Source organism: Nematolebias whitei, chromosome 23 (genome assembly GCF_014905685.2).
Source record: "Nematolebias whitei isolate Nwh7 chromosome 23, NemWhi1, whole genome shotgun sequence".
Lineage (NCBI taxonomy): Eukaryota > Metazoa > Chordata > Actinopteri > Cyprinodontiformes > Rivulidae > Nematolebias > Nematolebias whitei.
The window spans coordinates 4688775-4710420 of record NC_056520.1 but is presented as its reverse complement, the minus strand read 5'-3'; the positions used below and the strand labels follow the sequence as shown (position 1 = coordinate 4710420).

Genomic DNA, 21646 nt, shown 5'->3' with positions numbered 1-21646 from the left:
ATCTTTTAGCTAGCATTTGACTACTTTTAGCTTAACTGGTACTTTGCTGTTTTTATCTTTTAGCTAGCATTTGACTACTTTTAGCTCAACTGGTACTTTGCTGTTTGTATCTTTTAGCTAGCATTCGACTACTTTTAGCCTAATTAGTATTTTGCCATTTGTAGCTTTTAGGTAGCATTTGCGTACCGGTACTTTTTAGGTAGGATTTGCATTTTTTAACTTTTAGCTAGTGTTCTGCTGTTCTTATTGAGCAATTTACGACTTCTAGCTTTCAGCTAAGTTTCAGCGCTCAGCTTTCAGACATCAATATCACAAAAAATGTAGTTGCTCTAGTTTTGTCTTTACATTTTTTTGTATTTTCAGCTCCCTCGACTTCACCTTTACGTTAAAGAAAAAAGAATTCAAACTACTTTCCACCTAAATTATTTACCCATTGTCCTCCCTGTACAGCTCAAACATGTGGCAGGAGGCGTAGGGCGGCTGGATTCCGTTGAATACGTTCAAACTAGCCTGAAGCGCTGCTACGGTTGTGTCGTGCTGCGTAAGAGAGGCGTTTAGATGATCGTAAGACTTTTAGAGGAAAATAAATGTTCATAAGAAATGCTCAAGAACTAAACGGTTAGCTCACTGCTGAGAGCATCATAAGTTTGAGTTGCTGTGTTGGGTCTGGAACGGCCAAAAGGTTCTTCACGATGTCACCAAGCAGCAGACCTGAAAAAAACGGACACCACTTCTTCGTTAGACAGTTGTTTTTATAGACAGCTCTTTGATTGACCCCACTTAGAAGAAATAGTTCAGTTCTGACCAGACTGGCGAGCAGAAATTAAAAACGATATCTCCACATTGAAAAGCTCCTTAAATAAAACGCCAAACCAGTTACAAGCCGAGTCAGAGCGTTCACCCACCTCCCTGCAGACGACTCTTTTCTTCTTGCTCGTGGACCCCAAACATGATCTGCAAACACCAACACTCTGTTTTAGCACGTCCATACCAGAAATGCAAAGCAAGGCTGAAACTGCCAACGTTTACCTGGAACCCAAAGTCCTTTATGATCTTGAGCCCTTCCATGACGTCGGGAGTCACCCAGTCAGGAGCGGTCATGTTGTGACGGGACTGAAAAAACAGCCGAGACAGTCCAGCTTAGATTTAAAAAAAAAAGACATTTAAAAAAAAAAAAAAAAAAAAAGGTCAAACAGGTTAGGTTGACCCACTTTCTTTGTGTACATGTGATTTCATCTTCGCTGCCTCATCACACATAGCTGCTCATTGATTCTGTGGCTGAACCCGACGACCTGGCTACAAACGTCTGCGCATAAGTATGGACACCCCTGGACCAAGTGTCTGACACTCAGTAAGAGCACAACATTTGAAGCTAACGCACAGAAGATGACTCTCTTTTAATCGAACATTGAGGCAGCATGTCACTGAGCTCAGTGTTTCACTGGTGGTCACCAGCAGGCATTTCAAACGCGTCCCGTTTACTTCTCAACTTACAGGCGCCGGTCATAAAATTAGAATATCATGAAAAAGTTGATTTATTTCAGTAATTCCATTCAAAAAGTGAAACGTATTGTTCAAGAGTATGTTTTTCAATGAAATAATATTGAAGGTACATTGTGACCTTATAACATCTGACAGTGTCGCTTATAAAACAAAATCGGTATTGGCCAAAATCGGAATGTGCAGGTCAGACTTTTTAGAGATCGGAGATGGGCCAGAAAACTGTGATCGGTGCACCCCTAGAAAAAAAGTGTACAAGCAATAGGGATAACCGCACCCAGGAGAGGATGGTGAAACAAAACCCATTCCAAAATGTGGGGGAGATTCACAAAGAGTGGACTGCAGCTGGAGTCGGTGCTTCACGGACCACCACGCACAGACGTATGCAAGACACGTTATATGTTCTCTGAAAATAAATTTTGCATTTCCTTTGGAAATCAAGGTCTCAGAGTCTGGAGGAAGAGAGGAGAGGCACAGAATCCACATTGCTTGAGGTCCAGTGTCAAGTTTCCGCAGTCATTGATGGTTTGGGGTGCCATGTCAACTGCTGGTGTTGGTCCACTGTGTTTTCTGAGGTTCAAGGTCAACGCAGTCGTCTATCAGAAAGTTTTAGAGACTTCATGCTTCCTGCTGCTGACCATCTTTATGGAGATTACATTTTCCAACAGGACTTGGCACCTGCACACAGTGCTAAAGCTACCAGTACCTAGTTTAAGGACCATGGTATCTCTGTTCTTAACTGGTCAGTAAACTCACCTGACCTTAACCCCATAAAAAATCTATTGTGAAGAGGAAGATGTGATGCACCAGAGCCAACAATTCAGAAGAGCTGAAGGCCACGATCAGAACAACCTGGACTCTCAGAACACCTGAGCAGTTCCACAGACTGATCCACTCCATGCCACGACGCATTGCTGCAGTGATCCAGACAAAAGGAGCAACAACTAAGTACTGATGCTGTACATGCTCATACTTTTCAGTTGGACAACATTTCTAAAAATACTTTTTTATTATTGGTCTTAAGTAATATTCTAATTTTCTGAGATACTGAATTTGGGGTTTTCATTAGTTGTCAGTTATAATCATCAACATTAAAATAAATAAAAATTTGAAATATATCAGTCTGTGTGTAACGAATGAATATAATATACAAGTTTCACTTTTTGAATGGAATTACTGAAATAAATCAACTTTTTCATGATATTCTCATTTTATAACATGTAGTTCCAAAAGTCGGAACGTGCACGTGACTAAAATGGCGCAACTAAATTTGCCTGAAGTTCACAGGGACGTTGATCAAATAATTTGTTAGCGGTTATGCAAGTTGCAAACATGTCATAGATACGAATTTAACTAAATAAAAATATGTGCATTTCTCGCAATTTCGTGTTGGCATCTAGTCGCTGATGGTCGCTTCATGAAAAACAAGCTCTACAGTTCCGGTTCGCCTGAAAGCTTGGTGTTTAATCTGACCGCCTCAGTCTGTTTGGATCTGATTTCTGGTAGAACAAACGATTGGTCAGCAAAATATCTAGGCCCATTATTAAGATCCGTTTTTCTTCCGGACGTTTGTCGGCACGCAACTCATTCTGTTATTTTTGTGCTATTCAAACAGTTCATACGTTAAAACGTTTGGCTCATTCAGGACGTTCCAGCGGCCCTGTGATGGACTGGAGACCTGTCCAGGGTGTACCCCGCCCCTGGCACAGTGATTGTTGGACATGGGCACCGGCAACCCCCGTGACCCAAAATGGAAGAAGCGGGTAAAAGATAATGGATGGATGGATGGGTAAAAGATAATGGATGGATGGATGGGTAAAAGATAATGGATGGATGGATGGATGGATGGATGGGTAAAAGATAATGGATGGATGGAGGACGTTCCAGCTACGATGTTTGGTATTCGTGCATTTTTTACTTTGAGATATTTACCTTTTTCCGCCATGTGTTTCTCATTGATGGAGCTCTCATCCTTCAAACTCTTTGTGCCGTTAAAACTCTTTTTCTGTTCATTTCAGATTTTTTCTGCTTATTTCTGCTATTTTTCTGCCTGTTTGCCTTGTTCAACTACTTTGAGCTTTTGTTTTAGCTTTTTTGAGCTGCTTTACGCTCATCTCAGCTATTTTTCTGCTTTTTTTTTTTTACCTTGTTCAGCTACCTTTAGCTTTTAGTTCTTTTTTCAGCTTCTTTATGCTCCTTTCAACCATTTATCTGCTTCTTTGTACTTTGTTCAGATAATTAGCTTTTTATGCTCTTTTTAGCTATTTTTCTGCTTATTTTTGCGTTCAGCTAATTTTAGCTTTTTTTGGTTCTTTTTAGCTTCTTTATGCTCTTTTTATGCTTCTTTTTGCTTTGTTCAGCTAATTTTAGCTTTTTCTTCTTGTTTAGCTTCTTTATGTTCTTTTTAGCTATTTTCCTGCTTCTTAGCTTTGTTCAGCTAAATTTTTTTTAGCTTTTTTGTTCTTTTTTGTTTTTTTTATCTTTTTTTAGCTATTTTTCTGCTCATTTTTGCTTTGTTCAGCTAATATGAGCTTTTTTGTTGTTTTAACTTCTTTACACTCTTTTTAGCGCTTAGTTTTTATTTGCTTTGTTCAGCTAGTTTTAGCTTTTTGTTCTTGTTTAGCTTCTTTATGCCCTTTTTAGCTATTGCTTCATTTAGCTTTGTCCAGCTAATTTTAGCTTTTTTTTTATCTTTTTCAGCATCTTTCTTCTAAAGACAGCTTTTTATGCATCTTTCGGCCACTAAAGTAATTTTTCTACCATTTGTTTTTACTCATTTCCACCTTTTGTGATTTTTTTGTTCCTTTTAGCCTCTTTTGCTAATTTCAGATTTTTTTGTCAACCATTCAACCTCTCTCTGCCCATTTCAGATTATTCTTGGCTTTTCTGATTTATTCAGCTTTTTTTTCTTTTTTTTTTTTTTACACATTTCTGCAGTTTTTCTGCTGCTTCAGCGAATGTCAGCTGTTCAAATTCAACTCGCATCAACAGTTTAGCTACTAAACATTTTCAGCTGCTTTCAGCAACAAGCATTCACGCTGCATTTTGCAGGACATGCTAATTTTTCCTAATTTTCTTCTTTAATTTTTCTAAGCCAAACTTTACATACCAAGGCTTTAACAACACTAAAGACAATTAACAGACGGGACAGAACTGTGTTACTTGGGACACAAAACACAGAATGACAGGGGTACATTTTTTACCTCAACACCGGAAAATCTTAAAGGAAATACAGTATACCAAAAAAATATTTAACTTTCTGTAGAATGACGTCTTAACTACCAGAAAGAAAATAGCCTGGCTTCGTTTTTTTGTCTAACCTGACCTGCGAGGCCTCAATCGCTTTTATCTGATGGATTATTTTCATAAAATAAAAATAAAAACCTTAAGGAGTTTTACTTTATACGTTATCAGCCTGCAGGACTGCTACATTTTAGCAGAGGGCTCAGGAAAGATTTTCTTCTGACTTTTTCATAATGGTCATTTCGTGCAAATGTATTCCGTATTTATCGACGCAAGTCTTTTCAAGGGGATTTTTACAGCTCACTTGTGTTTATTGACCAACGCTGAAAGAGCTGAGTGAAGGAAAACACAGATAGGAAACTTGCTGAAACAGCATTTTTTTTTGCCTAAATGTTTCTGAAAACTGAGTGCGGCGAAATCACAAGGTTCAAAACAAACAAGCAGAAATATAATCTGTTACGAGGACGACACTGTGGTGTTCTGGTCCACTCCTCGTGAGCAAACCGCTCCAGCTGTCTCAGGTTTGAAGGGTTCCTTCTCCAGATGTTTCAGCTTTTTTCACAGATGTTCAACAGCATTTTGAGTCCTTACCCTGTTGGAGGACCCATGATCTGACTGAGCTTTCTGACTCTGGGAAGCACATTTGACTCCAGAATGCCTTGATAGTCTTGAGGTTTCATTGTACTCAACACCAATGGTACCCAACCCTGGTCCTTGAGGAACACCATTCTGCATGTTTTAAGTGTTCCCTGCTTTGGCACACCTGATTTGAAAGAACGGATAACAGACTTCGGCAGAACTTGAAGTAATTAAATCCCTGAATCTGGTGTGTTGGAGCAGAGAAACAACTAAAACATGCAGGATGGTGTTCCTCAAGGACCAGTGCTGGGAACCACTGGCCTACACAGGTTCAAATCCAATTTGAATAGGAATTTAAATCACAGATTCAAATTCAAATCCTGCCCCAGATCCAGAACAGAACGGGGCCTCCTACGTGCATACTTGCCAACTCACAATGGATGAAAAAGGTGACAAACCTAGCACTCGTAGTTGTGGGGCGGGGGGGGGGGGCATGGTTTCTGTCCCCCCACCTTGAAGATTTTGTCATTTTTAACATGTAAATTAAACATTCTGGTATACTCCAAGAAGAAAAGTAGGGGAAAGACAACATGCTTCAGGTAAAAAAGACATTTACCAACATATCCTAATTTAATGAGGACATGCATAGGAAAGATGGCTAGTTAACCAAAAAGTAAAAAATAAACTAGCAACAACAGCAGCGAGCCAACCAGAGAAACCAAATATAGCAGAGCATTTTGCTAATGGCAAAAGCTCATTTCTTAAATACGTAGTGCTAAGCCAGCGGTGCACAATACAGACGTGCTAGCTAAGATACTATGCGTAGCGCTACGTTTCTGTAATGCATTTTAACTCCCAGATCCAGTCAATAACTCCTGGCACACATAGCGCTTACAAGCTAACGCGAGCTTTGTTGCGAGCACAGGTTGCGAGCTAGCTAGCGTGATTTATGTAGAGCTAGCTTAGTGCTACGTTAAGTCCAGTCAGTGGGAAATTATGCCATCTACCACGCTGACACCACACCACCACCAGCCTCGCAAAAAAAACCTATTCAGATCTAGATGATTTGCGTAAATGACGTATTTTTGATAGAAATCTGCAATTTTTGCCGAAAAGCGTTACGTTTGCAGGTATGTACATATTTCACTGTAGGTACATTGTCTAGAACATTGACCTGATGGGACTTGTCAAAAAGCGCCGGAATTATCTCATCTGTCCAAAGGACGTTCTTCTACAACTTTGCATCTTCCCGGTACATATTTTGGCAAATTCCAGTCTGGCTTTTCTTCTGATTTGGTGCCCTCCTTGGTTCTCTTCCATTAAGTCCACTTTGTCTCAAACAGAGACCGATGGTGAGTTCTGACACTGATGATCCTTGACCTCAGAGTTCACCTCTAATCTTTTGAAGTTGTTCTGGACTCTTTGCGTACCATTCGTATTATCTGTCTCTTTAATGTCTTATTAGATTTCCTCTTGTGGACACATCCAGGGAGGTTCTCACAAGTCCTGTGGACCATAATGTTGTTGCTGTTGTCCATTGTTGTCATCTTTCTTTGTTGAAATCAGGTCTCTCTTGTAAATGAGTCCTCGAGGCTCAATGGGATTTACCTGTATAAATAAATAAAGGTTGATTGATAATCTGTGCAGCTGTAGCCACGGGACCATCAAGCTGCTTGAAGATGGTCTTATAGTCTATAACATGTTATCAATAATCTACTTTTTAAGCTCCCGAGACAACTCTGTCCTCAGCTTTCCATCCATCCATTATCTTCCGCTTGTTCCGAAGTCGGGTCGCGGGGGCAGCACCTTGAGCAAGGAAGCCCAGACATCTCTTTCCACAGCCACTTCTTCCAGCTCTTCTGGGGGGACTCCAAGGCATTCCCAGGCCAACCGAGAGACATAGTCTCTCCAGTGTGTCCTGGGTCTTCCCTGGGGTCTCCACCCAGTCGGACATGCCCAAAGCACCTCCCTAGGGAGGCATCCAGGGAGCATCCTTAGCAGATGCCCAAACCTCCTCAGCTTTCTGCGGTCCATATTCAGCGTGTTACACCATGATACCAAACAGCTCTGTGACTACCTATTGAACATGCAGACTGACTAAATATGCATTACTTCAGTCAGTTTTCTCACCTCGCAGAAGAGCGTGTCGTACACGCTCCACACCGTTTCCACGTTTTTCAGTCCCGTTTTATTGTTCACCAGCTCAATGAGGTCCTAAAAAAAATAAAAACAAGACTTTTAATTTGTTAAAGAAACAGAATTATTTAAAACTGATTTAAATTAATGTTCAGAACTGGCACCTTGTATGTTGTGGTAATATTAATATACTCTCCACTGTGTTCAGTTTCATTCATCAGCTGCTTGTAGCGAGGACAGTCTTCCAAAGGAAACGAGAGGAGCTTTAACAAAGAAAAAAAAGGGGAAATTATTACGCAAACAACTAAATTTGTAGCCAGAATACCTAAAAATAATAATTTTGTTAGTAGCCAACCCTCTCTTCGCTCAGCGGCACCGTGTGCACGGGAATGGGCTGCCACACCAGGTTGGGTCTGAACTCCTGTTGACCTTCGGGGGGGTAGAGACCTGGAGAAAGACACGAGTTAGGTCGTGGAAGAGGAGTACTTGGAACATAAATGGGTAGAAGAACGATAAGAGGTGCTCAGACCTGCGAGGTTGGCCTCGGCACTCATCAGAGTGCGATCCACGTCTGTACTTCGAACGAAGATCTGGGGAAAACGTGATTAAAAGACTAAAAATAAAGCCTGGTCAGGAGGAGTGTGGCTGTACCAACAGAGAATTCAAACATTAGCTTTAGTCCACGTCAAATGTAACAGATTACGTGGCTCGTGACCTAAAAACCGAAAAAGGTGAAGCGATCTCTGACCTCGTGCCGGTTGTAGGACTCGTTGAGGAAGTTCTTGTATCGAGACCTCAGAAACTGACCCAACTCGAAGTGCTGCCTCATCCCCTCCTGGGGACACAAATCATGAAGACACGTGAAAAACTTCAGCTGATGTGAAAGTGAACTCACGCAGGTTTTGGGCCGGACTTCAAAACTGAAAATCAAACGTAAAGTTGACCTATTTGGGTTCTCCTGAGGTCGAGGCCAAAGACGAACTTAAGGAATCAGGACTGCTGATGGCCGATTTGTAAAGCTATTTTTTGTTGTTGGCTAAAACCAGCTCCCTGTGCATAATAATGTGTAAAAGGAAAATCTAAAAGTAGGGAAAAAAATCTCTTAAAAAAAGAGACAGCTCAGACTGAGGGAATCGGAACGCTACCTATAGCTGTTTGGATATATTGTGCACCGCTAGCTTAGCACTATGTCAGTGCCAGAAAGCAGTTGTCAATGGCAAGGGGTGCACAGAGCATGTGAGTGGTGACTCCCCTGCATGCACAGAGCATGTGGGTGGTGACTCCCCTGCATGTGCAGAGCATGTGAGTGGTGACTCCCCTGCATGCACAGAGCATGTGAGTGGTGACTCCCCTGCATGCACAGAGCATGTGAGTGGTGACTCCCCTGCATGTGCAGAGCATGTGAGTGGTGACTCCCCTGCATGCGCAGAGCATGTGAGTGGTGACTCCCCTGCATGCACAGAGCATGTGGGTGGTGACTCCCCTGCATGTGCACAGCATGTGAGTGAGGACTCCCCTGCATGCACAGATCATGTGAGCAGGGACTCCCCTGCATGCGCGGATCATGTGAGGGGGGACTCCACTGCATGCGCAGATCATGTAAGGGGGGACTCTCCTTGTATGCGCAGAGCAACTTTTGTTCCACTGCCAGTGGATCATGACAGCGTAGCAGGACAGCACAAGTTTGCGCAGGAGGAAGGTGAAGCTAGCGATCAATGACTTCCTGTTAGGCTACTTTTTTTTTTAACCAGCCGTGTTACTGTCACTGTTTAGAAAAATAAAAAAATTAAAAAATTACTGTACGTATTTGTGTATGTTATGTATTTAATAAAAGTGTAAAAAAAATCATATGTGACAACGTGGACACCCGCGGCTTAAAAACAAATGCGGCCTATATATTTACAAAAGTTAAAAAAAAAATGTATTTAGTGGGTGCGGCTTATATTTGGGTGCACTCAATAGTCCGTAAATTACCATAATTTTGATGATTAGAGCTTATAAATAAAGAAAAACTAAAATGAACACTAAATTTTGTTTTTTTGTCATCTGTAAGCCATAATCATTCAAATTACATGAAAAAAAGGCTTGCCATAATTCACTCTGTGTGTAACGGATCTGTAATATGAGTTTCCCTTTCTGAAAAAAAAATAAAATTAACTTTTCTCGATATTCTTATTTTTGGATTTGCACCTGCAGTCTTTGAAAATGTTTTTAAAAATTACATTAGAATACAGAAATAGTACTAGGACAAGTTGTGCAGGAAGTACATGTACACAAAAATAACTCAGAGGCAGGCACATCTGTGAACCGACAGAAAAGAAGTTTAGCCCTTGGAAGGTCTCGAGAGGCAAAAACAGTTCTTGTTGTTCCTTTATCATTTCTGTGTTGTCAATTACCACAATCATTCCTGACAAAGTCTGAAAAGCCTAAAATTATTGTGCTTCGTCAGAATTGTTTCAGCTGCTGCCATAACATCACAGTACCCCCCCCCATTGGTTCTTACGAAAGAATTTACCATATTGAAATCCATTATAAATGCATTTTTATCCCATATAATAATAATAATAATAATAATGTCATCACAATGTCAGCACTGTATGTTTCCATACAATGGCGAAATTAGTCTCTGCATTTAACCCATCCACCACCAGGTGGTGCAGTGGGCAGCTATTGAAAGCGCCCGGGGGGCATTTTGGGGATGAGGCGTGCTGCCCAGAGACGCCACGTGATGTGCAGTGACTGGGGATCGAACCTGGAACTTTCGGGTCCCAAGCCGGCTGCCCTGCCTCTACACCATCTCGGCCCCCATTTTATACATTATAAAATAAAGCATTCCTTTCTATAATGTATTTTTATTTTATTTCTTCTAATATTTTTATTCCACCAGTAGTTGATGCTCTGCTTTTACGTTCAAGGGACACTGTAAAAATCTCCGACGTGGGCCTGAAACTGGCCCTGAAGAGGTGTCTGGACACTGTTGTGGTGTCCGGTCTCTCATTTCGTCCAACAAAACTGTCTTAGTTTGGACGCGAAGAGCAAAAACAAACTTGCACGAGTAAACATTTCGTACAAAACAGAGCCACATGCATGCGACTGAAAAGTTGGACTCTCCAGGGCAGAATATGGCGGACTCCCATTGGTTCGACCGTTAGCGTGGCACTGTTGGCGGACCATACCGCAGCAGGTGGTCTATCCAATTCAGTAAAAGTGAACAACTTAAGCACACAAAGGTGTGCACCGGTACAGTTTTAGAAAAAATATTAGTAGTAGTAGTAAGTTTCTTTCGGCTTCTCCATTCTTCAGGAGTCGCCACTGCGAGTGAACTCGCACAAAAGATTTTGATATTTGTTTCACACCGGAACCAGGGCTCGAACCTACAGCCTCAGGATTACAAGACCACGGCACTGACCGCCAAGCTACCACAGCCAATAACGATTATTAAAAATATCAATAAAAAACATAATAGAAAAACAAACTTCCAAGTTCAACCATGAAGTTTGACCGTTTGGCCTTTAGGGAGATGAAATTTTGAAGTAACTTAAATTTGATTTTTTTTTATTTCAGGCTGAAAAAGTGCTAAAATAAAGTTTGTATTTTTAAACAAAGCCACTTATTGTCTTGAAGTTAAAAGCAACAACTCCAACGGTCCTACCTGCGACAGCTGTCCAAAGCCTTGGGGCCAGGCACTCTCTTGGTGGGGGTCCGTAGGAAAGGCCTTGATTGGCGATCTGTCCCCATGCCGAAATAACTGAAGCGGTAGAGAAACAAAGCTTCAAATGACAATAATTATAACAATAATTTAAAAAAAATTAATACCCAACAGTTATAAAACTGACTATTCTGGATCATCTGCAGAATTATGGTTAATACGTTTAAATAAATCAAAAATACAGTTTCTGTAACGTCCGACACCAACTTGCATCGCTATGCCGACGATACAGTTGTTTATTGTCGAGCTAAAACAGTTGCTAAGGTTGTCCGGCTTCTACGGTCTGCGTTTGACATCATCCAGTCAGGCTTGGTCCATTTCAAACTGGTGTTAAATGCTGATAAAACCAAAGGGATGCTGATGAAGTTAGGCCTGTCTCGATAAAAAAATTTGCTGGGCGATTAATTGTCTCAGAAATTATTACGATAAACGATAATATTGTTTGAAATTTAACAATAATTAATTGTCAAATTTTAGAAGAAATGTTGATTTGTTTGGGAATGTAGTACCTATTTTGACCATCTGATGGCAGTATAAGACTGTTTTAACCAAAGGATGGATGGTTGTGCAGCGTGTCTCTTTAAGAAAAATGGGAGGGAGGGTCCTTGACGTGACATGGGCTGACATGGCAAACGCTCGGTGATGTGAGCTCTTTAGCATTTTTCAGAAAGCTTTTAATAAAATTTGAAAAAAATCAGTAAACAAGTTCTCAGCTTCTTCTTGCAGAGAAAAACAACTTTTGGGTTTCAACCGTGAATTTTGGAGTTTGACAAGACGGAGGTTTATTGCTGAGGTCGGCCTGTTAGCTTAGCTCGTAGCTTAGCTGTTTTTAACAATTTATAAACGCGATTTTGGACGGTTAAAACATGTTTTAAAGAGAAAAGAGAAAGGGAGGGGTCAGTGAGGAGCACCGTTGTTGAGCCTTTTGTCATCCAGCGTCTTCAGTAGAAAGAGACACGAAGAAACGATAAAGCCGATAAATTAAAATGAGGTCGATAATTTTCATTTATCGTTCGATTAATTGATTTATTGTTTATCGCGACAGGCCTAGCCTCATGTCGAAAACTTGATAAAGAAAATGAAATTAAAACTGGGTTTCTTTTTCAGAAACAGATCTTGCTCAACTTTGAACGCCAGGAAACGCCTTGTAACCGCTACTTTCCTATCGGCCATTGACTAAGGTGACATTATTTACATGAACGCCCCTGGCTGTACCCTGCAGATGTTGGATGCTGCCTACCATGGCGCGGTAAGATTCATAACTGGTTGTAGCTACTGTACCCATCGCTGCACTCACTGGTCATCATTAACTTCACGCTGGCTCTCACACTGGTACATTTTCATCTATAAATCACTCCTTGGTCTGCTGCCTTCATACATCTCCTCCTACATGTCACGTCGTGAGTGCAGTTACGGCGTGCGCTCTCAGGACATCATTACCTGCAGCGTTCCCTCAGTGCGAAATGAACTTGGCAAAAAGGCCTTTTCCTACTCAGCTGTTTCCTGGAACACCTTGCAACAGGAACTGAAGCTATCCACTTCGACCTCTTTGTGGGATTTTAAACATTTGATAAGTTCAATAGAAAAATCAAAGCAAACGTTCACGTTTTTATTTTACCTTGTTTTATATGGCCCCTTATTTGCATTTTATTGTTGTGTACCTGATCTGTGGTTTTGTTTAAAACAGGTCTCTCTTGTAAATGAGTCCTCGTGGCTCAGTGAGACTAACCTGGATAAATAAAGGTTGAAAAAAAACAATACAGTTTTTGTAACTTCAGCAAACGCAGCTTCCCTAAAATCTACTTCAGCTTTCGTCGGCTGTTCTACCATCCAGACACTTGACGCAGACGACTTCTGCAAACATTAGACAAACTAAAACCTTTCACCAGCCATCGGGTCAGGTAGTTACAGCACCGGATTCTCTGAACCCCCTGCGGACAAAAGCCAAAACCAGTTTAAACCGGTCAGACGTCAGCCCCGAAACTATTCCGACAGTAAAACTGAGTCTTCCTAAGACGGCGTTTTTGGACAACACTTCTTCAAAAACAACAAAGTCCATGCTCAATAATCCAGGTATAAAATCCAACATTTTTCAGTCAGGTCATCTGGACAGTTTCTTTTTTTTGTGCTGAAACGTTTCGTCTTCGATCCGGAAGGCTCCTCCTCCACCATAACCCTCAGCACTATCTCTCCTCAGGGCTGTGTGTTGAGCCCCCTCCTGTTCACTTTGCTCACATATGACTGCGCACGGAGCCATTCAGGCTGTCATAATGTAAAGTCAAGGTGGAACACCTGGAGAGCTGGTGCAGGAAGAACCACCTCATAAACCCCCTAACCAGGAAAATCAACGCAATTAAAAAATTTTTTAAAAAATCACAGTAATGCCACTTTAATTGGTGATATGTGTCACGTTATCTGTGCTGCTGATTACCCATGCTGCTGATTTCTTGCCTTTAAGCTACTGTATTCATACCCATCTGCTCACAACAAACTCACGTTCACGCTGCTGTTTAATATACTGTATTATTTTACATTATTATAGTTTAACGTGCATCTTAGATCCTTGTATACTGCTTCTTTTTTCTACTTTATTTTTTTTATATATTTGGGTATAACTGGGAACTTGGGTACACAATTTCATTCCAACTTATGTACATGAGATGCAAATGACAATGGACCTAAACAGAACGTCTCTACAACGCAGAAGGTTCTGCTGCAGCTAATGCTGCGTTTCAGCTGTCAGCAGTCGTATCAGTGCGCTAAAACCAGCCGAATGTGTCCGCAGGGCAGAAAATCTGACGCCCCAAACGAGACTCCATCGGAGGTGGCTGTTCTGACCGCTGGACATGTTCCGATCCGCTTGATGAACGGTACCGCCCCCATAACAGTAAATAAGTAAAAACTGAGAACAAAATCACTTTAAATGATTTTAAATCCATTTAAAATGGTCAAAATAGTTGAGAAATACACGGAACAAAACGATACACAGCAAGCTCAGTGATAATATTTTGCGTTATATATTACAAACTAGCTAGGCCTGTCACGATAACAAATTTTGCTGAGCGATTAATTGTCCAGAAATTATTGCGATAAACGATAATATTGTTTGAAATTTGACATTTAGTCATTCTTGTCAAATTTAAGAAGAAATTATGGTTAAATTTGAGTGTAGTACCTCTTTTTGACCACTGGGTGGCAGTATAAGACTGTTTGAACTGATGGATGGATAGTGAGGGAGTGAGCAGCGTGCCAGCTGAAGTTTTTTCCCCAGAGGTCGCCAAGTTAGCTTAGCTCGTAGCTTAACTTCTCAACTCATCTGCTTTTAAACGATCCAAAAATGCAATTTTTGATGGTTAAAATGGATCTTAAAGAGAAAAGAGAAAGGGAGGAGTCGGTGAAGAGCACCGGAGTTGAGACTTGTCATCCAGTGTCTTCAGTAGAAAGAGAGACACGAAGAAACGATAAAGCCGATAAATGAAAATGAGGTTGATAATTTTCATTTATCATACGATTAATTGATTTATCGTTTATTGCGACAGGCCTACGTGGAACTACTTTGTGGAGATTTTTTCTTTTCTTTCGCTAATGGACTAACTGGTTACACTGGAAATATTTTAACATGACAGCAATCCACTTTAGCCCCTCGCTCGTCAATCTAATTAAAAATTATCTTTGTTCCCCCAAACTGACGTTGTTTAAAGCACTGGTTCTCTAACTAGGGTTCCCACATCCGCCCCCACTCGGTGCTTGGGGGTCCGCAAAAAAAAAAAAAAAAAAAAAAGGTTTTATTTTAACAAGCACATAGTTGTTTAACAACTTGTTAAAATACACAAAAATGCAGGAAATCACATCTACTTTATTCAGATTTTTTGGGGGAGGACCCCTGGCCCCGCCCACTATTTGTGTTCCAGCATCGATCATTTACAAATGAAGTCCTGTTACTTGGTCTGACCGCTGCTGTTCTGATTCTGTTCCGTTTTTTGAGTTTTCTGGAATAATTTAACGAAGTGGCGATACATTTATTAGGTTCATCGTGTGAATGGGTAAAGTTTTAAAGTGGGTTTTTTTATTCTGTTAATTATTTATGTTATACAAATATTTCCAGTGCGTTAAAGAGACAATTTGAAGACAATTATTTAATAAACATGAGGGTTATGAGGGGGTCCATGATACGTTTTCTCCTCTGTAAGGGGTCCCAGAACGCAAAAAGTTTGAGAACCCCTGGTTTAAAGAGATATCTAAGACAGGTAAGACGGTTATTGTTTGCTCCCAACCTTTCCACGGAACCCTGTTTCCAAACGTCTGAACCGTCACTTTAATGGTCAACATAAACTTGAGGATCCCGTTTCACTTCTCAAGTTACTAAAGAGAAGTGCCGCCTTCTGGTTTTCTTGCGACGCGATTGACTGATGAGTCCATAACAGTCCAAAAATTAAAAAATAGAAAGTGTGTGAACTCTTTTTTTTGTGGGGTGGATTATCTCTTAATCTTACCTGCTGCAGGAGCATTAGTGGTGAACTAGTTGAGCTCCGCTTTAAGAACTTCTCTCTAAAACCACCAAGTGTTTCCAACTCTCGCACCCTATGATCCTCGGGAATAGAAATAAAACGTAAGCTTGACTCAAGTCGAAGCTAACCTCAATAAACGCAATAATTAGATTTTTAGTCTTTAAAAAAAAAAGTTCTTTTTGTTGACTTGAACGCGTCATTAGTTTGCATTTCTTCGGTTTATCTCATTACATGCACACACAAAACAAGAAGAGATGAAGGTTAAAGTGCTGCTTTTATGCAAAAAAAGGCACAGATCAACTCCAACTGATCCCTGCAGCCGGGTCCAGCTCAACTGGACCAGAAACTTGTTCTTGCTTTCAAAATGCTGTCAGGTCTGTTGCATATGACGCAACACTGTTTGCAGAGTTCATCTCGTTCATTTTAACTTTGTTTACTAGATATTATATATGAATTTTATATACCACTTCATCCTAAATGGCAGAAATAGGTTCATTTTAGTGAAAGCGTGAATTTGGTTTATTAATTGTAGCTTACAAATAATTTCATCTTTAATGTTACTTTTATGCCGAATTCACTACAGCAACTCAAACATTTAGGAAAACTTGAAATCGTAATCAGACGTGCAAATGCGTTTTCATAGGAACAAAGTACAAATTCGATATTTTGAATGTAGTTTTGCGAGCAGCTTAAACCGAATATTAAACACATTATTGAGTAATTTGTAAGCCGAATTCAATATTTCACCTTCATATTTAAGAGTCTTGATTTGTAGCTATAAAAACAAATACGTTTGCATGTAAGCAAAGAAAACGTTTATTCTCCTAAATTTTGAATGTAGTTTTGCGAGCAGCTTAAACCGAATATTAAACATATTAAAAACATATTCTTAAGTAATTTGTAAGCCGAATGCAATATTTCACCTTCATATTTAAGAGTCTTGATTTGCGTCTATAAAAACAAACATGTTTGCATGTAAGCAAAGAAAACGTTTATTCTCCTAAATTTTGAATGTAGTCCCGCGAGCGTCTACTTGAGTCTTTGCAGCTTCCGTAGCGGAGGCTACTCACCACAGTCACGAACGCTAGCTTTCTTTCCGCAGCGGCTTGTCCGCAAACAGAGCCCACCGTGAGAAGAAGAAGCACCGAGGCAGGTTTCATGTCTCCTCCGGTCCGGTGACTCTTTGGCTCTGCTGCTCAAACAAACAGCTCGTTTGCGGTTTTTCTTCCTCTTCCTGTTTGGACGTCAAGTCTTCATGGCGCCGGAAGTTACAAAATAAAACACAAAACGTAGTCATGCAAAAAAGACAACAAAGGAATTTGAAATACATATATTAATTATTTATATATATATATATTTAAAATTTTTATGTATAAATATTTTATTCACTGGAGTTTTAACCAGAGCCCTATAAAGAGAGCCCTCTGTTTATAGGGCTCTGCTGCCACCTAGCGGACAGCTATTCAACCATTCGATGCGCCTAGCCAGTATTTCGCGATGCACTGTGGTCTTAGTAGGCAGCTCAGATCACAAACAGAACCATAGATATCATATAAAAGCTAGATACCGCATTGACCGTAGACCCGCCATCTTGGAACGGTCGCCCGCTCTACTCAGTGTAACCTGTTTGGCAGGCGCAATGAAGTATCTGCGCGTTTAATCCGTCATAGCTGATTACTAAACTTATTCTCACAATTTCTCCCTCTGTAAATCTTAGACGTACAGCCATTAAAGCTGAACACATGGTTCAGTGTCTTTAAATATTCTTGGTGGAGTTAACACTAATAAAATATTCTTATGACAAGTTTTGCAAAACTCACAGTCACTGATACTTTTATATTAATATCTATCTTTATATATATGTACATATCTCTATTACTTTTACTGTAGTTTATCGTTGTCATTGTTTACTGTTATTCTTGTCTGTACTTTATATGTTCTGTCTGGAGCAGGTCTCTTGAAAATGATACCTCGTGACTCAATGAGTCTTCCTGTATAAATAAAGGGTAAATGAAAAAATAAAAGTTTAAAATAGAAATACTCACATCATGAGGCTGAGGTTGTGTGTGTGACGTGCACGTTCCTGAGAGTGTGTGTGACGTGCACGTTCCTGAGGTTGTGTGTGTGACGTGCACGTTCCTGAGAGGCCACAGACAGAGCAGCTCCAGCTTTTGTTGAGTTCCTGTAGTCCTGCAGTTTTCAAGCTGAAATGAAAAAGCATCATGAATATGAACTTTACAGTCTCTAGTTACCTGTTCATATAAACACATGGAGGGGTCTCACCTTGTGACTCACAATAAAATATGTACATTTATGAACTCTAATGAACTTATAATGATGCTCCTACTCTCTGAAGGTGAACCGATGGTACCACACCATCTCTCAGTCGGACAGTCTGACCAGTTTGATCAAAATCCTCCAGTTTAAAATCCTCACTGCTCAGATGAATCCTCCTCAAAGATACTTCCTCCTCTTCCTCACATCTTGTTCTTTGGGAAACCTTCAAAATGAAAACAGGAGATTTGTGTCTACACAAAAACATTGTACAGAGGAGGTCAAGCTTATTTTATATTTCCTATATTCTCACTAGTTTTAATTTCTTTGAACTTAAACAAAACTCCAGTTCTGAAGCATATCTCTTGATAATGAACCAAAGCTACTGAAATAGTGAGTATGATTGTTAGCAAAATATTCTTGTCATCAGATCTCAGTCAGCTTCATTGCAGCTGAACACCGTGTTACACTGAACATCACATCAGCTGGTGGACATAAATACAGTACAGTAATATTATATTCACAAAATACTAACAATAATATGTTCATCTTACTGTGAAAAGTTATCCCCCGACACATGACGTCATCAGTCCGTCGATCTGAACAGAAATTAAAGCTGCAAGCAGCATTGAAGGCCCTCGCAGCAAAGCACCGCTCCCGCCTAACAGCTCCCGCGGAAGCTCCAGCGAATGCTCCCGTGCCTGTCCCGCGCCTGTCCCACACCTGTCCCGCACCCGTCCCACGCCTGTCCCGCACATGTCCCACGCCCGTCCCGTGTCCGTCCCGCACCTATCCCACACCCGTCCCGGGCCCGTCCCGCACCCTTTCACAAGGGTGCGCATTCGCTGAACCGTCGACATCACCTGCGACCGCGTGTGCTCCAGCGACGCCTCCCAATCGCCGTCGCAAACGCTCTCATGCCATTCTCGCAGGTGTCCAGCAGGGTGCGCGTCAGTGTTGCCAGGTGAGAAATGTTGGATTATCGTACTAGAGACATAAAATTATTGTATTTTGAGGGAAATTATCGTACACCCGTCATAACCAAAATAACAAATCTATTGATGCACTATAGTAGTGATGGGTCCGCTTCCAAACCGACTGCTTCTTCTTCTTTTCTTTTCCTGACTCAAGGGGCGGGTGCAGCGAACTATTCAGCCAATCATGGCCGTTGTTCTGAGGCAAACACATGCACGTCACTCGTAGGTAACATTTAGAAAAGCACGAATTGTTCATCTGTTTGCGGACACAGACGCCTTCAGGGTTCACAAAAAAACTCCGACAGACATTGCGACAGGCTGATGACAACCGATTACAAGCACACATTCACGGAATGGTCAAATGATCGTATATCCGGCCTTTTTTGGGATTATTGATCGTACATCGTACAGAGGGCAAAATTGTTGTACAAATATATATTTTTTAAATACCATATGGTTTTATGATTCAAAGCACTGAACAGAGAAATTTATATATAAAATAAGTGAACATAAGCATTCATATTTAAACATTAAAATGCAATATTATTTATCTTAGGACCACACTGTTTTGATATAAAATAAATGATATGATGTACCAGTGTGCTTTACTGCTTTGTTGCCATCTACTGGCTACAAAATGGTACTGTTCAATTTTTTTTTGGGTGAGAAAAATGAAAATGATCATATGTCAACTACAAAATTACTTTATAAATATGTGACAAAATCCATAAATGCTTTGTTCTATAAGTCATAGGGCCTGCAAAATGCCCCCCTTCAATAAAAAAGTAAGTTATACATCAAAAAGAATGATTTTCCTTCAAATTACATGTTTTAAAGAGTAAGTCAGTCTTGTATTGTGTTTTCTGTCAGTTTTCTGTTTAAATTTTAAATGCATACTTGTGTTTTTGCTTTGGTTATGTAGGGGAAAACTTTATTTAATCTTTCAGACATTTCTTCAGTGATGGTTAATTTTATTTCTTGTTACAAGTGAGAGTAATTGATTTGAATTGAATTGAAATTATATAGTTTCATATTGTAGTTAGTTAAAAAAAAAATACTTGGAAATCACTTTTTTTCCAGTCAGTGTTTTCATTCAGCTTTTCCTGTTTTGAATTCATTACAAATTCAGCCCCTTATCTGTTTCCTCGTCTCCTTTTGTGTAAAAATGGTCTTGTCGTAATTTAAAGCTACATGCATATTTATATGTTCTTCAGTACAGTATGTCTCGTCTTGATTGACATTTCAGATATGTATGTAGCATGGATGTAAATTAGTGCTTCTTGTGAAAATGACTGTTTAGATGGTTGCAATAAAGAGTTTATGTTCTTATCCAGTCTTGACATATTTGCCAAAGAAATGACAGTAAGATTGTTTGAACAAATTCTTTTTTTGTTTGTATAACCAATAAAATTCTGTTTTTTCCCAGTTTTAGTCAAAGCTTGCAAGATCCACTAAATAGGGGTTAAAACAGACAAGTTGCAGGTCCTTTATGTATTCTTAGTTCATGTCTCAGATCTTATAACTGTTTTATTTTCATTATTTTATGTAATGGGGTTTCCACTTTATATTAAACTTATTAAATATAAACAAAGGGTTACGTAAAAATAATTGGTTGAGAAATAGTTTACTTCAAGTATACATTTTACTAAGCATGAATGATTCGACTCTGATTTTTCTTTATTAGAAAAATGTTGCTTTGAGCATCTTCCTGTTTAATCGAGCTTTTATTTTGGTATTTCCTGTTCTATTTCGTGTAGGCTTCGCCCTTTAAGGCTGTCGCTAGTGGGTTTATCCCTACGCGCACAGCACTGAAACTTTAGTCCACGCCCACCTGCTGTGTGGGCCTCACCCCCCGGTCCGTATAAAATACGGTGAGACCGGGTAATCGGCTCCCAAATAGCTTTTTTTCAGCCATTTAGGAACTAGTGAGGCCCAGAGCTTAAAGGGCTGCGCCTATACTCATAGAATCTGGGGTTACAGTGCGTAACCAACGTTCTACTTCGTATAGGCTTCGCCCTTTAAGGCTGTCGCTAGTGGGTTAAAGGTGAAGCAGGATGTAGTCTATGCCTCACTGGGTCCACTCAGACACAACATGAAGCACCTGCTTGCACAAAAAAACATTTCATCACTCAGCCTTCTGTGTGTGTAATTGCGTGCTCCATGCGCAGGAGCGCACCGGAGAAGATCTCTGGTGAGGAAAAAAGGCTGAGATAGCAGACCTGCTGCTGTGAATAGGAACAACCAAGGATACGAATTGTAACAGTGTAACGATGAACAGAGCAGACCAACAGCCCCTCAGGATGAACCGGTTAATAACAATAAAATCATCAGTCATGAACTTGTGACTGATAATAAATATCTCACACTGCGACTGCATGCAGGCAGGCATGAGCTCAAAAGTGAGGCTCCATGAAACAAATAATTCTGTCAGAACCCTGAGAACAGAATGGGTCATGGAGAAAGTAGAAACATCACGTAGATAAAACGAATAATTGAACATGGCGATGACCAGGCAGCCGCCATACAAATATCCTCCACTGTCCTCCCTCCATACAGAGCCATGGAGGATAAAAACCCTCTGGTGGAATGTGCTCTGAGATTCTCTGGAGGATCCAGTCCAGATGAACTGTAAGGTTCAGAAATAGCCTCATACAACCAGTGTGAGAGGCGCTGGGTGGGTAGAGGACGTCCTGAAGAGCTGTCCCAGTAATGCACGAACA

General features: G+C 40.4%; 1 protein-coding gene across 1 annotated transcript in view; it reads right to left on the bottom strand.

Annotated features, from left to right (window-relative positions):
* Positions 1–16898, bottom strand: part of acp2 (acid phosphatase 2, lysosomal) — a 21344-nt gene extending 4446 nt beyond the window's left edge. Inside the window, exons 1-11 of the mRNA XM_037696566.1 lie at positions 16746–16898; positions 11111–11206; positions 8207–8293; positions 7988–8048; positions 7814–7905; positions 7623–7721; positions 7453–7536; positions 1030–1113; positions 906–954; positions 629–711; positions 431–537 (exon numbers count right to left, since the gene is read on the bottom strand). Of these exons, the coding sequence (XP_037552494.1) occupies positions 431–537; positions 629–711; positions 906–954; positions 1030–1113; positions 7453–7536; positions 7623–7721; positions 7814–7905; positions 7988–8048; positions 8207–8293; positions 11111–11206; positions 16746–16835 (932 nt within the window). The 5' untranslated portion in view covers positions 16836–16898. The remainder of the gene's footprint in view (positions 1–430; positions 538–628; positions 712–905; positions 955–1029; positions 1114–7452; positions 7537–7622; positions 7722–7813; positions 7906–7987; positions 8049–8206; positions 8294–11110; positions 11207–16745) is intronic.
* Between the last annotated feature and the right edge of the window lie 4748 nt (positions 16899–21646).